This window comes from Diorhabda carinulata, chromosome 1 (genome assembly GCF_026250575.1).
Source record: "Diorhabda carinulata isolate Delta chromosome 1, icDioCari1.1, whole genome shotgun sequence".
In the NCBI taxonomy this organism is placed as follows: domain Eukaryota; kingdom Metazoa; phylum Arthropoda; class Insecta; order Coleoptera; family Chrysomelidae; genus Diorhabda; species Diorhabda carinulata.
Genome location: NC_079460.1, coordinates 2,747,647 through 2,762,099, shown reverse-complemented (window position 1 = coordinate 2,762,099; position 14,453 = coordinate 2,747,647). Strand labels below are relative to the sequence as shown.

General features: G+C 30.8%; 4 protein-coding genes and 1 long non-coding RNA gene across 5 annotated transcripts in view; 2 read left to right on the top strand and 3 right to left on the bottom strand.

Annotated features, from left to right (window-relative positions):
- Positions 1-189: 189 nt before the first annotated feature.
- Positions 190-1,204, bottom strand: LOC130896524 (exosome complex component RRP40). The gene has a single exon (XM_057804707.1). It carries the CDS (start codon positions 899-901, stop codon positions 215-217), a length of 687 nt encoding a protein of 228 aa, XP_057660690.1. The 5' UTR covers positions 902-1,204; the 3' UTR covers positions 190-214.
- A 563-nt stretch (positions 1,205-1,767) lies between these two features.
- Positions 1,768-2,076, top strand: LOC130891043 (uncharacterized). Its single transcript, XM_057795578.1, has one exon. It carries the CDS (start codon positions 1,768-1,770, stop codon positions 2,074-2,076), a length of 309 nt encoding a protein of 102 aa, XP_057651561.1.
- Positions 2,077-2,409: 333 nt separating this feature from the next.
- LOC130896579 (60S ribosomal protein L29) lies at positions 2,410-3,776 on the top strand. Its single transcript, XM_057804764.1, has 4 exons — positions 2,410-2,509; positions 2,645-2,697; positions 2,757-2,821; positions 3,620-3,776. Exons 2-4 carry the CDS (start codon positions 2,661-2,663, stop codon positions 3,734-3,736), a joined length of 219 nt encoding a protein of 72 aa, XP_057660747.1. The 5' UTR covers positions 2,410-2,509; positions 2,645-2,660; the 3' UTR covers positions 3,737-3,776.
- On the bottom strand, positions 2,865-5,904 carry LOC130896591 (uncharacterized). The gene is made up of 2 exons (XR_009059592.1): positions 5,296-5,904; positions 2,865-5,173 (listed from the first exon to the last, which is right to left on the bottom strand). It is a non-coding gene; the product is annotated as an uncharacterized LOC130896591 (long non-coding RNA).
- A 574-nt stretch (positions 5,905-6,478) lies between these two features.
- The window catches only part of LOC130896432 (laminin subunit alpha-2), a 243,684-nt gene continuing 235,709 nt past the window's right edge, over positions 6,479-14,453 (bottom strand). Inside the window, exons 30-37 of the mRNA XM_057804561.1 lie at positions 14,276-14,429; positions 13,701-14,102; positions 13,087-13,463; positions 9,284-9,584; positions 8,884-9,168; positions 8,532-8,697; positions 8,080-8,439; positions 6,479-7,074 (exon numbers count right to left, since the gene is read on the bottom strand). Coding sequence (XP_057660544.1) covers positions 6,932-7,074; positions 8,080-8,439; positions 8,532-8,697; positions 8,884-9,168; positions 9,284-9,584; positions 13,087-13,463; positions 13,701-14,102; positions 14,276-14,429 — 2,188 coding nt within the window. The 3' untranslated portion in view covers positions 6,479-6,931. The remainder of the gene's footprint in view (positions 7,075-8,079; positions 8,440-8,531; positions 8,698-8,883; positions 9,169-9,283; positions 9,585-13,086; positions 13,464-13,700; positions 14,103-14,275; positions 14,430-14,453) is intronic.

Genomic DNA, 14,453 nt, shown 5'->3' with positions numbered 1-14,453 from the left:
TTAATATATTTCTATTAGTTTATCTAATTTTTAATTTGTTCTATCTGTTCATACTTGCATTCATTTTTTATACATGTTATATTTATCATACATTTATATTTGTAAATTTAGATATAATTTTCGTTTTCTCAATATGTTTGTATCATGTTAGGAAAATTCAGTTGCTAAATTATTAATAAAACACAAGAATTATTTCCACATTGTTTAATGTAGATCATAAAATAAATTTTCTAATTTCAGATACACTTGTAATACCATGTTCATCAACTATTTGTAAAACTTTCATCAAATTCAAAATATCAGTGGTCTTTCTAGCATTAATCCAAACTTTACCATTTACACCAACAACAATCTCATAAACAAATTTCTCTCCTAAAAACTTCAACATGGAATTTTCGATATCTAAAAGGCTTTGGGCAAGTGTCAGAGATATTGTAAAACAGTATCCTTCGCTTGAAAGTACTCCTAACGGTCCAGCTTTAAAGTAAGAGTCTATACAAACTAATTCGGGTTCCATTTCTTTGTGTGCATTGATCAATTTAGCATACACTACATCACCAACTTTAACATCTGCTTTTTGCTTCTTAGTAGCTCCTTCAAAACATAATAGCGAAAGAGCAGCATGTTCAGCACTACCAATATCTACTTTTACAGTAGCTCCAGCTTTTTTTATCACAATTCCAACAACCAAATCTCCCTTTTTTGGAACATACCTAGTTCTATTTCCTTCAATCCAATATACATTGGGCTCTCTGAAACATAACTTGCCAGGTTGAGTTACACACAATACATTTGTGGGATCTTCATTTTGTCTGAGACCTGGACCCAATACTGTTAAACCTCTTAAAGATTTTACTTCCTTTATAATTTCTCCTGGAAATACAAATTCAGGTTGCGTCATTTTTTAAAATAGAATATAAAATAATTGCCCTCTTACATTGACTTATACTTTACTATAAAAACTAAATTTATAGGCTTCAATAGTCACTATTTTTTCTCTATATTTTTTGATAAAAATTCTTCATATTGTTATTTGAATTTAATATTTTACTTTTTATTCTTCAAGTACTCCACTTGAAATGATGTATTAATTCATTTTCTTTAATATATATTATACTTAATAAACAAAAAAAATCTATGGTTTTACACCATAAGTTGGACACGTGTTGAAAGGAGATGTTACCAACTGCATTTTCTCGAATAGAGAGTGTCTAAAGCTTCCATAGCTCGATATTAAAACAATTTAATTAAATTATATTTGAACTAGAAGATTAACATTATACGCTAATGATTCTTGTTTAGAATTAACTGATATCTTCTATTTATATTTTTGTCCCTCATTTCTCGATATTTATAAAATTCATAGTAATGTGCTTATTATTATTCATCTAATAAGTACAAACTAAATGTTAATTAAAATTTGTTGTAGCCTTAGACATTTCTTATGATAATTTTTTATGCATTTGAAATAATTATGTTATTAGTAAATGAATGATAATAACCGTTAATTTTAAATTGACAGAAAAGCCAGATATATTTTTGTAAATTAAAATCGCAAAAAAATACATAAAAACCTGTTTAAGACAGTTGACGTTAGTAGATTATTCATTTCCTGTTGGATACCGCAGAAATCTCTGGTAGTAACTAGTTTGGAGGACTATAGTCTGAATTTTAATTTGTTAGAAGAAAGAATCATTCAGGTAAGATTAAATGTACTTTCTTACGTATGTATAACTGGATTAGTTGCTAACACATGAAAATTTCAGAATGACCTCCACGAACATAAATGTTGGATTAAGTGATTCTACAAGGAATTCTAGTAGAGTATTGAGACCTCCGGGTGGTGGACACACGAATATTTTTGATAATGAGAAGAACGAGACTAAAACTACTAGGAAAGATCATGGCAGAAATGCTTCATCAATTCTTGAAGGAACTAATACAGACATTACACAAACAAGTCCAGTGAAGACTGTTCTTCCTTCTTCACAGCCCGAAATAAGTAAAGAACCAGCATCTTCTGTCCAACAGAAAGGAAGAGTCCCTCCAGGAGGATTTTCATCAAAGCTTTGGTGAATGAATGCATGTTATATATTTGGAATTTCGCTTATTGGAAACTATGATATAGTACTTATATTTTCATGTAATTTTTCACTTTTGACAATTTTTAAATAAAATTTTTTGAGCTAATAAAAAGGGTTTTAATAATTGATTTTTTATTCCTACCATATTTGTGGTTAATAAAGTTATCCTCATTGAAATCTATAAACAAATATTTAATAATTCATGCAGCTACTTCGTAGTTCATGTATGGTATAAATACAAGGATTTATACTTACGAAGAAAACGCCCATTAGGAATATTAACATATTAAAAAAGAAGAAAGAAAATATGAACGTCATACTTACAGTTTATCTATGGAGTGTATCTACACTCCATAAGTTTATCTATGCAAAAGTCAACCGTCAACGTTCTTCTGACATTTGGCAGTATACAATATACTGTGAAGGTAAATAATTTTAAATTTATTTCATCAATCCATCAGTTTTTTTCTTAATATAACGCTGTATCTTAACTTCAAAGCTTAGAAAAATATTCCGACATTTTTATTTTTCATTTTTTATATTAACGAACTTTTTTTTAGGTTAATCTCAAAAGAGATGGCGAAGTCAAAGAATCACACAAATCATAATCAAAGTAAGTAAAATACATGTAAAATATATAATACCTTAACTAATAATATTATTTCGTTATAGATCGTAAAGCCCATCGTAATGGAATTAAAAAACCTAAACGATTCCGTCATGAATCTACTTTAGGGGTAAGTAACTTTTTACGAATTTCAATGAAATAATTTACATGCATTCACATTTTTTAAGTATACATTTTATTTCTTTTCAAATTTGGATTATTCTACATTTGACAGTTCTTTTATGCCTTAAATTGTAAATTATTTCAATTTATAAATTTCTGTTTGAAATTGTCGCACCACTACAAATATGCCTTATCTGTTTTAAAATTTATTCAGTTTTATATTAGTATATGTACGAACGAGTATAAGGTATAACTTTACATTGTTTAATGTTTTCTGGATTTAATCTGCTTTAACAGACACTGTGTGTAATTCTGGGTAACAGAAAATCTTTGAAATAGGAACTAATTCTGGGTAACAGAAAATCTTTGTTTCACCACCTTATGGTTAGCTTTAAGTGTGGGTAATCATGAAACCTTAATTTTTACACTTCTGTTTTTTTTTTGGTTAAAATATCAAATAATAATGATTTCTAGTAAACTTGTATCTATAGCAATCGTAAATCTTTTACTGGTCAAATTTACATTTTTTACTCTTATTTTTATATTTTATAGTAAAGTTGCAGTACCTTACATATTCATCATTACTTGAATTTTCTGAACTAATGATATGATTTATCTGTTAATTTTAACCAAATAAGCTACAGTATGATTATGTTATCTTATTTGTTTCAATACTTATTTTCTTACATTAAATGTTGTTTCCTTGAGTAAATAAAATAAATTTAGAAATATAAGTGGTATGATAGTTTTCAATAGTAGTTTGTGTTAATGTGCTTTAGATATAATCTGTTTTTAATTTTTTTAGATGGATGCCAAATTCCTTAAAAACCAAAGATTTTCCAAAAGGCACAATTTAAGCACGAAACAACAACTTAAACGTGCAGCGGAAAGAAAAGCAGAGCGTGAAAGTAAAGGAAAATAAATGTTGTTTGACTTTTTTCTAATAAAGATCTTATGAAATACTTACGATTTTCTATAAATTTATCCTGGCTTTTATAAAATTTATCAAATTATAGAAACAGATGCTTTTTTGCTTTATAGACGGTTTTTGCAAAATAACTGATAAAATTGTAAATTAAATCAGTTTTTTATAATTATTTGAAAGAAGTTAATATTCTAAACATAAGAACCTATAAACAACAAATTACTAGAAAGAATTTAATCTATAAGAAAATTAAAAACCAATTTGAATTGTTTTTATTATAAAATTGGTTGATTGTACTGCTTTTCACTGGAGTACATATTGAATTTAATGTTTTAATCTGTTACATGCCTAAGTTAGAATTCTGGAACTGTTGGTGGTATTCTCAGACAATAACACTCTCATTCCTTATAACCAGATATGAACTAGCCATTTACGGAAGGCTTGAAGGTGCAGATAGAGTAATTGTGAGTGTGTTAAGTATGTTTATATGTCTGTAGATAAATTAAACACTTATTGTTAGCATATTCTTTTGAAAATGTTTCCAAGATAAAAACTAACTTTAAGCTATTCTATTTTGAAAATAAATAGTTGTGCGTAAAATATGTGCTAGGCAAGAAAAATAAAGTTACCCTGCAATGGATTCTGGGATACACCAGAGTGGATGGAAACAAAATAGCTGATAAAATTTTTAAAATAAGGGCAGGAAAACCCTTCTTAGGACCTGAATTGTTTTGTGGTATAAGCTATAGAACAATAAAAGAATCTTTTAAAAATGAGCTAGATAGGGCATAACTAGTTACTGGGACAATTTACAGTGGCTGAGACAGACAAATACTCTCCTGAGAAACTGTAATCAGAGAAGATCTGTTGAATGTATCAGCCTAAGTAAGAACAACCTACAGATAGTAAGAGGAGTACTATCGGGGCACTGTCCCCTCAATAGAAGATAAACAATAGATCCTTTGGGTCACAGTATATATGAGAACCCAATATTTACATACATACACATACAATATGTGCTGGAGCCCTAATTTATACGAAAGGGAAAAACTTCACTTCACATGACAGATTTGAATTTCCATTTATGGTTTTACAAATAAATATCAGTCTATGCCTATTAAGCAAACAAAAGTGAAATATAGTCGAGTACTAAATTTTATCAAGACCAAGATATTGTTTCTTGATTTTCAAATGAAATACTCAACTGATTGAAAAACAAGAGTGAATAAATCATGATCAATAACTCACTACAAATTTGCTACTACTTAATTTTAAATATATTCCCATTTTATTTGTTGTAATTACTTCTTCTATACCATTGTCCTAAGTTAGTGAATTCTCTTCTGCTTCTAAACTATGTAATAACTGTAAACCAGACTGAATTACAGATGCTTCACCTCCTAACAAAGAAATGTGGAATTCTGGGTTTTCTAACTGTAACAATATTATTAAATTCATTTGTAGATGGACTATTTGGTATTAAAAGGGCTGCGTAATGTTCCTTGTGTCCAACACATTTTTTTTTCATTCATCATTTTTTAAGAGCCCCTATATACCTGATTACTCCGTTTTGAAAATAACCATGGAGTCCTCGAACTCCACCCATTCCAATTTCTATTAATACTTTTTCAATGATCCTGCTGAATCCTATATCTTTATGTTCAAAACTGTCCATATATTGTACTACTTTCTGACAAAATTTTTGCAAGAAAGTTTCTAATACATCAGTCAATATATCCAATACACTGAGCAAACAGATTTCTTCACTAGATTTTTAACCACTGCTTCACTCAATTCAGGTATTTTTACTTCATTTCCAGAAGTGAATGGAGTTATTATTCTTGAAATAGAATTAACGTTAATTCTCTTATAATTCTGCCTCTCTGATCATCCAGTCATATCGTTAGCATATTTATGTAAAGAAATGGCGTGGGAAACCAATGATTCTATAAGAGGCAACATGATTTTTTCTTTGTCTTCAAAATTATCGAACTCTGCTAAATAAAATGCTTTATCGATTTTTCTATATCTGCAGTGATGTCGGGAATATTGAAATCAGGTGCTTGTTTTGTTTCAATTTCAATGTTATAACAAACGTAACCTTATTCATGCAGAAAGTTGAAAACTTATATGAGGTTTGTTCTTGCTGGCTGCACTGGAACTGTATTGGACTGGACCAGTGCAGGCCAATTCATGAGTGTATGGAATTAGTTCAATCGGATACAAAAAACGATATAGTGCAGAGAGCAATGGAGCATTTCTTGATTGTTGTATTTGAGGATAATTGATGTGATTCAGGCCTTGTAGTATTAAAAATAATGGAAAACGATTTAGTACTTTTTGACATTTTACATTCGTCGGATGACGAAGATGTAGTGTCACCGTTTCCAAATTACACTTATGGCAATGTCTAGCACTGCAATGACTGAACTGACTCTAGACTCAGTGCAAGCAGTACAGTGAACTAGATAAACTAGCTCTCTTACACTGCTACTAAGAACAGCGATACTAGTGCTGGTTCTGCTACAAAGAACGCTTTAGTTTACACTTCCTGAACTATTTCTGCCAGTGCAGCTACCAAGAACAAACCTATACTGTTTTGTAACGAAAGTCATATAGGCATAGGTGACACAAAATACATTTTCCTGTAATGATGATTGTATGAATCTGCGGTAAGTTGAAAACGTTATTTATATATTTAGAAACTTAGGAACCACTAGAATTAATTAAACAAACAAATTATTATAATTATATTTTATTTTCATAAATTAATTTACAGTATTTATTTAAGTACCACTTTAATATAGGAGAATACCTACTATATACAAAACATCCACAAATTATTACATCATTGAACTAAGTTTATGGCAGTTGTACAAAAATTAAATAATTATTTACACAATTATGTACAGGATATATTGGCAGTGAGGTTTTATAATACAATATTAATATAATACTATAGCAATAACATTCAACCATTACAGAATCGAATATTTGTTGGAAAATATATTTTTTTCGAATAATCAAAGCATATTTTAGAATATAGTCAGTAGTTTTGCAAGTAATATCTTTCTCACTTGCAGTTCTTCCTGAGATTAACAAATTATAACAATTTGATTTGATTCTTAAACGGTTAAATTTAAATTGATTTGGTTTTGGTTTTTTCACGTCATCTTAACTAATTCTACTATTTTATGATACCGGACATGAATTTAGTAAAACATTATTCAATTCTTTCATATCTGTCCAATCCATCGGTTGATTTTCAATTTTCAGTTTTCTTATACAGCCTTTGAAGTTTGTAAATGTTTTTAATGTTCCAGTAGGTGCATTATCTGAAAAAGAAAAGATATATATTTTGAGAAAAAAAAAAGGTTTTAATTTTTTTTCATGAAGTAGATATTCAGTAAAACAAAATTTGATTGGACGAGTTGGCAGCATTGTAACACAACTATACCAAACAAATTTTGATTTATGTTTCAGAAGGAAATGAACAGGAGGATTGGACACTAGAAGAAATACTTGAATAAATATTCATATTTGAAATATACAACAGATGGAAATTTGAAACATATATTCAAAGAACGAAATTTTGGATAGAAGAAATAAGAAAGTTTGTGGGAGAATAGAAGACGACATGGAAAACCAGCTCTAACCATAGAGTTTAACAGGAAGAGGAACGCAATTAAAATGAAATAAAAAAAAAGAAAAAGCATAGTCGGGGAGAATTTGAAGAAGATATAACAACATTTGTATACAGAGAAAATTAAAAAAGAGTTGAGAGAAATGATAAAAGCAATCAAAGACAAAAATAATCGACTAATTATTATGTAGAAAAATTACATATAATTCCTTAAAAGTAATATATATATATATATATATATATAAATATATATATATATATATATATATATATTTACAATGAATGGAGAAAGAGTAACAAGAAAATGCGAGAAGTAGAAGCAACCATACAAAACATCAAAATTTATTATGTGTCTGGGAGAAACAGATAAAGACTGCAAGTGAAAAATGGAGAATATAGAAGATACAGAGAAGATAGATATAGAGAAGATACAGAGGGAATGGAAGAATCGTTTAATAGTGCCTTTCTAGCAATGGACAATTGGCAGAAGATGGAAAAAACTTGCATTAGGAATGGAATACCTAGGAAGAATAGAAGGAAAACTGAGTGGAACTGAATGAAACTGAAACGAAGAGGGGAACAAAGAAAGGAATGTATAAAATAAAGGAATTTAGGGAAGATAGCAAAATACAGAAAACCGTGGACACCTGACAAAGGATAAGGAAAAGAGAATAAGAATATATATGTTTATATTTACCAGGTAATCCTCCTATATACAATGGGGCTTCCATATCGTCCATTGCCGAACTAGGATCACTTTGTACCCAACTTTTTCTTATTCCATCCACGTTAACCGTAAGTTCTGAATTCGAATACAAAGCAGTGACGTTGTGCCATCTATTATTACATAAAGCGATATCCGAATCGAGATTGTTGGTTACATTTATAGTTATCCCATTTCCTAAATTTACCGCCATCACAATAGCGCCATTTTGTAGTTCTACGGAAAGAGCGGGCGAATCACCGTTATTGGAAACACTCAGTAACATCCCATTTTGCTCGGAAGTTCTGAATTCAAAGCTCAATTCCAGTATTTCGGTGAATCGGAAATCTTCTTCTGCAAAATTGAATAATTGATTTGTAGCCTTGAATTGGTAAAATATTACTTAAGTTCAATAAATATTGTTGATAAATGTGTATGATACTTACTGTAAACAGCATAGGCGTCTCCTCCAAAGTATGTTCCTTCTTCAACTTTCGAAAAACATAATGTAATATTGGAGTGCAGGACATTTTTGTTATTTGTTAAAAACTGCAGTTCATTATTGATTTCTAATGATTTCATGCAGCCCCTAAACGGTAGTAGACGACTTCTCTGAAACATTTTAATTATTAATATTTACTTGCGTGTTTTGTGCCAAGACTATAGGGAGATACGTTAAGTGGATTTATGTTTCGTCACATAACGTCTTGTCAACTGATTATTAAATTTATAAGAGTGAAAATATACAATTCCCAATATATAAGCCAACGTATAATCATTGATATTTCTTCTACTTACCAAATCGGGTATATCTGTGTACTCTGAACGTGGATCTACTCCTCCAAAATAAATCTCATCTTTCGGTTTGATTCTCAAATTTATTCGATTGGGTTTGTTTTCTCTATCAAGAATAACAGTGAGTTTTTTCAATTTCCTGGTTAATCTAACGTGATGCCATTGTCCATCGTTTATTTTACCGGAATTTATTGGCAGCGTCTTAACTTGCTTCTTTCGGCCTTCCACATTCAATTGGAGTTGACCTTCTTTCAATTCTAATAGGATGTAATTTTTCCTCTTGTTACTCTAAACAAGAATTATATTGTTATTGGAAATTGAAAACGAATATATATATATATATATATATATATATATATATATATATATATATATATATATATATATATATATAATAACTTACAGCTACGAATATAACACCGTTTGGATAGAAAGTCCTAAATTCAAATTGTAACGTGAAGTTCGTCCTCCAAAATTTTGTTTTAATGAATGTGTAGCTGTTTGGTTTATCCCCGAATTTAATAGCGTCTCCTTGAATATCGTTATCGTCAAATTCTGTACACCTCTCGGTATTTTGCATTGAATTTGTCATATTCAACATCATTAAACTTTTGACGTTTATATTTGATTCGACAACTGGCTTCTCCCTACCGATTTCAACATTTTCAAATTCTTTTACAGTTGTATTTTCAAATTGAAGAAGCCTACAAAAAATAACCATATGAACCTAAATTATTTTTAAAAACGGCACCAAGACAACATTTAGTGAGAAGCATTGGCGAAATTTTGGAATAAAACCCATTGTGTTTATTTCGGTTGAACACAACACAAACAAAATGCTATTGAAAATTATTCTAATGCCAAAGTATTTGACTAATTTTGAGATTCTTGTTTGTCGGAAAATTTTCTTTGAATGCAGAGTGAAAGTGTCTACAGATACAATAACTAATATAATGTTATGTTGAATATTGTATTATAAAAAAACTTATGCTTATAATGTAATACTTTATGTTTGCTTTCATTTTTATTGTGTATTAAAAAGGTAGGAAGGCTCATAGATGATAAAACAACAAAGATAAAATCCGAAGAAGAATTGGAGAGAATCCTAGCATAACAACATAGCTATAATGTAAACGACGAATGGAAACATTTAGAGAAAACTATTAAGAAGGCGACAAGTAAAATAATACCACCAAAAATAGATCAGAAAAAAGGGACGAATGTGAAGAAGAAATTAAAAGAAGATAACAAGCCAAACAGAAAATGTTACAGACTGGTACATATAAAGGTCAAAAACAGTATGAAGAGCAAAGAATAATAACGAAGAAGACGTGTTGGACAAAGAAGTGAAAAGGAATGGAGAGCAGGTAAAGGCGCATAAAAGAAAACTTGGTCAATAAAGAAATGAAGAAATTCTATGAAGTAATAAAATACGATAAAGGACAAGCTAAGCAGAAGACAATGTATATAAAAAATAAGAATGGGGGAATAATAATGAATGAGAGAGCATTTCAAAGAAACATAAAACACAGAAAACGATGGTGGTCGATAGGAGGAGCTTACGACCCCAGATTGGAAGAATGACGGACATATTTGCCACCATCGAACGAGAACATATTAGAAATAAAACTGGGACAACAGAACGGTAAATGCCCGGGAGAAGGCGAAATAGAATCAGAATTAATCAAATACGGTGAAACTGCTTTTAAGAAGTAACAAAAATACACAAGAAAGGGAAAACAGATGAATACAGAAACTGCAAAGGTATAGCGCTACTAGATACAGTTTGTACAATAATGGCTACGATCATAGAGAGAAAGTTGAGAAAATATGGAGAAAACTTGTTCGAACACTACCAATACGGGTTAAGATCAGGAAGATCATTCACAAACCATATTTTTACTCTGAGACAAACGCAAAGAATGGATTATCAATATCATTTGCCAATGTACTCAGTTTTCATAAATTTCCAAAAAGCTGTCAGTAGAAATTATTTATACAGGATTATGAACGATCTTAACATTCCAAAATACTAATAGATTTTACCAACATAACACTCGAACATCTTCATCTTCTTCTTCTTCTTATTTTAAGACTATGTCTTGTGTTTTCAAAGAGGCAGCCTAAGTTGTGACTCCGAGGACCAGCTCTCATACCAGCGCTTTGGTGGTCTTCCAGGCGGTCTACTTGTATTGGGTCTCTCTTCCTTTGCGAATTTCGCCAGTCGATCGTCGTCCATTCTATTGACATGATCTCTCCATGCTCTTCTTCTAGTTCTGGCCCATCTCACTATATCCGGAACGTCACACATTCTTCTAATTTCATTGCTCCTTATTCTGTCTCTTAGTGTTTTCCCTGTGATTGAGCGTAATGTCTTCATCTCGGTCGTTCTAAGAATCCGCTTAGTAGTTGCAGTCTCCGCCCTCGTTTCTATGGCGTATGTCATTACTGGTCTGACACAAGTTTTATATATCCGTGTTTTGCTTTCGATACTTAAAAATTTATTCCTCCATATCACGGTTCGAAGGAATCCTGATATCCTAGATGATGCTGTTCTTTGCGTTTTGACTTCTTGTTTCAAGTTCCTATTGCTCGTGATGTTAACCCCTAAATATTTAAAAGACATAACCTGCTCTACACTTTTATTATAAATTGCCAGTTTGCATCTTCTTGGTTCTCTCGCTATTGTCAAGGATTGTGTTTTTTGTGTCGATATGATCATATTGAATTTTTCTGCAACTGTTCCAAATCTGTGTAGCAGTTTTTGCAGATTATCTTCATCTTCGGATATCACAACCGCGTCATCAGTGTAGCAAACTATCTTAAACTCATGTTTTCCCATTCTTTATCCTCTGCCTGCCGTTTTGACTTCTTTTATGATTTCGTCCATTATAATGTTGAAGAGTATTGGGCTGAGACTATCTCCTTGTCTGATCCCTGTTGATACTGGCATTTTACTGGAGAGTTCGTTGTTTACTCTTACATATGTGCTATTTCCGTGGTTAATGTCCCGAATGATGTCTATTGTCCTTTGGTTTACGCCTCGTTCTTTTAGTAGTTCAATGACGTCATGTAATCTCACACAAAGTCTATGAAGCACATAAACCCGGTTTTATTGTACTCTATGGCCTCGAACATACAAAAATGAAAATGAAGACTAACTGTGGTGGTTATTTACCTCGAAATTCTAGAAAGACTAATATGAACTGAGCTGAACTGAACACGAGAACAAGGTTGATAGAAACTAAAATTATGTTCGTAATAGTGTTAAGCAATCATTGTTTACTACCAATCTTAGATAAACAGAGACATGAAAGAATATATATGTAGGATTGTGTCAATACAATACAATTATTGCTCTATTGCTCTACTCCGTATTACAGCAAAGCATGAAGCCACACTGCCACGAGTTCTCTTCGAGCATCTATACCTAGCCCAGCGAGAGCATTCAGGCCATTCATTGTGGAATAAGATACCGAACGACGAAGATTACACGACCAAAGACGCTTGTAAAGACGGTTTCCCGCTCATTTAAATTAGTATTACGATATTCAGTATTTGTTAGTTAGTAACTAATTCATGGTTCAAAAAGAAAAAGTTAATTTACAGCAAGAATGTCAAAATGTTTCCAGACCAACACAGGATTTAAATTGAGATATTCGTTATCTATTACGCTGTTCAATATGATATTAGAATAGCTTAAAAATCGAAAACAAGTTCAAGGAAATTTACAGACCCTTCATAGAAACGACAGTGAATCTACAAGTCGACGAAGATAAATCGAAGTGAAAAAAAGAACAAGGAAAAGATGGTGCGTAGAGGTGATGGAATACTTAACAAAGAGAGGAATTTAGAACTGGAAAACGAAAGCAAAAAATAGGAGAGAATGGAAGGGAATCGCTTCCAAGCTATGGGCCTTGAAGGTCTTAGTGAAGCGCCTATATACATGTTGAATATTGTATTGTGAAAAAACGATTGCATATAATGTAAGAATTTATGTTTGGTTTTATTTTTATTGTATTATTGCTATTGCTAATATATTGAAAAGTGATAGCAAAATGTTTATAGACATGTAAAAGTGAAATCGTTTGTTGACTACACTGCTGTAAAATTATGTACGATTATGAATGTAAATTAAGTTTTATATAAGGATAAATGCAATTTATAGCTATTTTTGACAGTTTCAATATATGTAAAAATACTCACTTGTCATTGATGATTATATCTCGAATTCCTCCAACAAATCCTCCTTGTTTTCCACCAATTTGAACGTTTGTGATTGTAATACCCTCAGGACTGAAAATTTTTTGCTTTTTACCATTAACAATTATTTCTTTATTGGTACCCATTTTCAATTCTATTGAATTGTAATCATCCAAAGTGATATTTGTGTTATCAATTTTTTCACCATTTAAAATAATATCGGAGTCTAGTAAAACAATACTTTGGGCATCATTGAATTTGATTATAGTTCCACTTTTTATCGGCCGGAAAATGTAATTGAAAGTTTTGATTACTTCTTTCGGGTAATCTAAATTGAGGTAACCTTGTTCATTCACCCAGGCATGAGTGAAAGCCAGCGTCTAAAAAATATATTCAACTTTATTGTTTATACAGAGATTTACAAAAATATTTTAAAGATTACTAATAAAAAAGTGATACCTTTACTATTTTTTATTTAAAATCAAATTGGGTAAATTTAAATGGTAAATTTACAAAACAACTTAAGTAATCAAAACATAAGATATTTTAAAAGAGATTTCATCTTTTTATAATTCTTTGATCTAGTTAGATGAGGCAAATATAAAAAATACACTTACTTTAGCTTTGGTAATACCGTACGAAATATTGACATTTGTCAATTGAGATCTCAGTTTAAGAAATCCTAATAAAGGTACACCATGCACTGGAATACACTTATGGTCAAAGGTAGGTGGTACTCCTCCTAAATAATGTTTGGTTTCTTTCAATTTGAAGACGTTGCTTGCGTTTATAGGTTTTGGCGGTGTCGATGTTCTATTGAAATCTACAGCTAACGTATATGTTATATCGAATTTCGAATGTTTTTGATTCAATTTCCAACTTATTTCTGCCGAATGTACTTTTCCATCGTTTACTTTTTGGGTATCTTCCAGTTCGACGACTTCTTTATTTTTCAGGCGGATAATGAAGTGGACGTGGCCATTTTCAAGATACAAAGTGAAGTAAGAGCAAGTGGGGAACTAAAAAAATAAGTTGATGGAAAAAGCAAGCAAAATAGGAGACAGATTTAGAATATTTGGTATTTGTCTTTAGGTGAACATTGAGAACTAAACAGTTATGAATATTTAGGTTGAAAGTATTCAGAAAATTTAGTATACAATATTTGAAGCCCTCTCACTGATTTTCTACTTACATGTGCTGCAATGTAGATGATACTGTTTTCATCGAACGTACTGAACTCAAATACTACTGAGAATTGTTTGGGATTCAAATTAGTATTAACTTCATATACTAAATAACCTTTCCCGTTGAAGAGATCATTCAATGTTTCGTCAACCGCAACGTTCCTTAAAAATATACTTATATTGAAT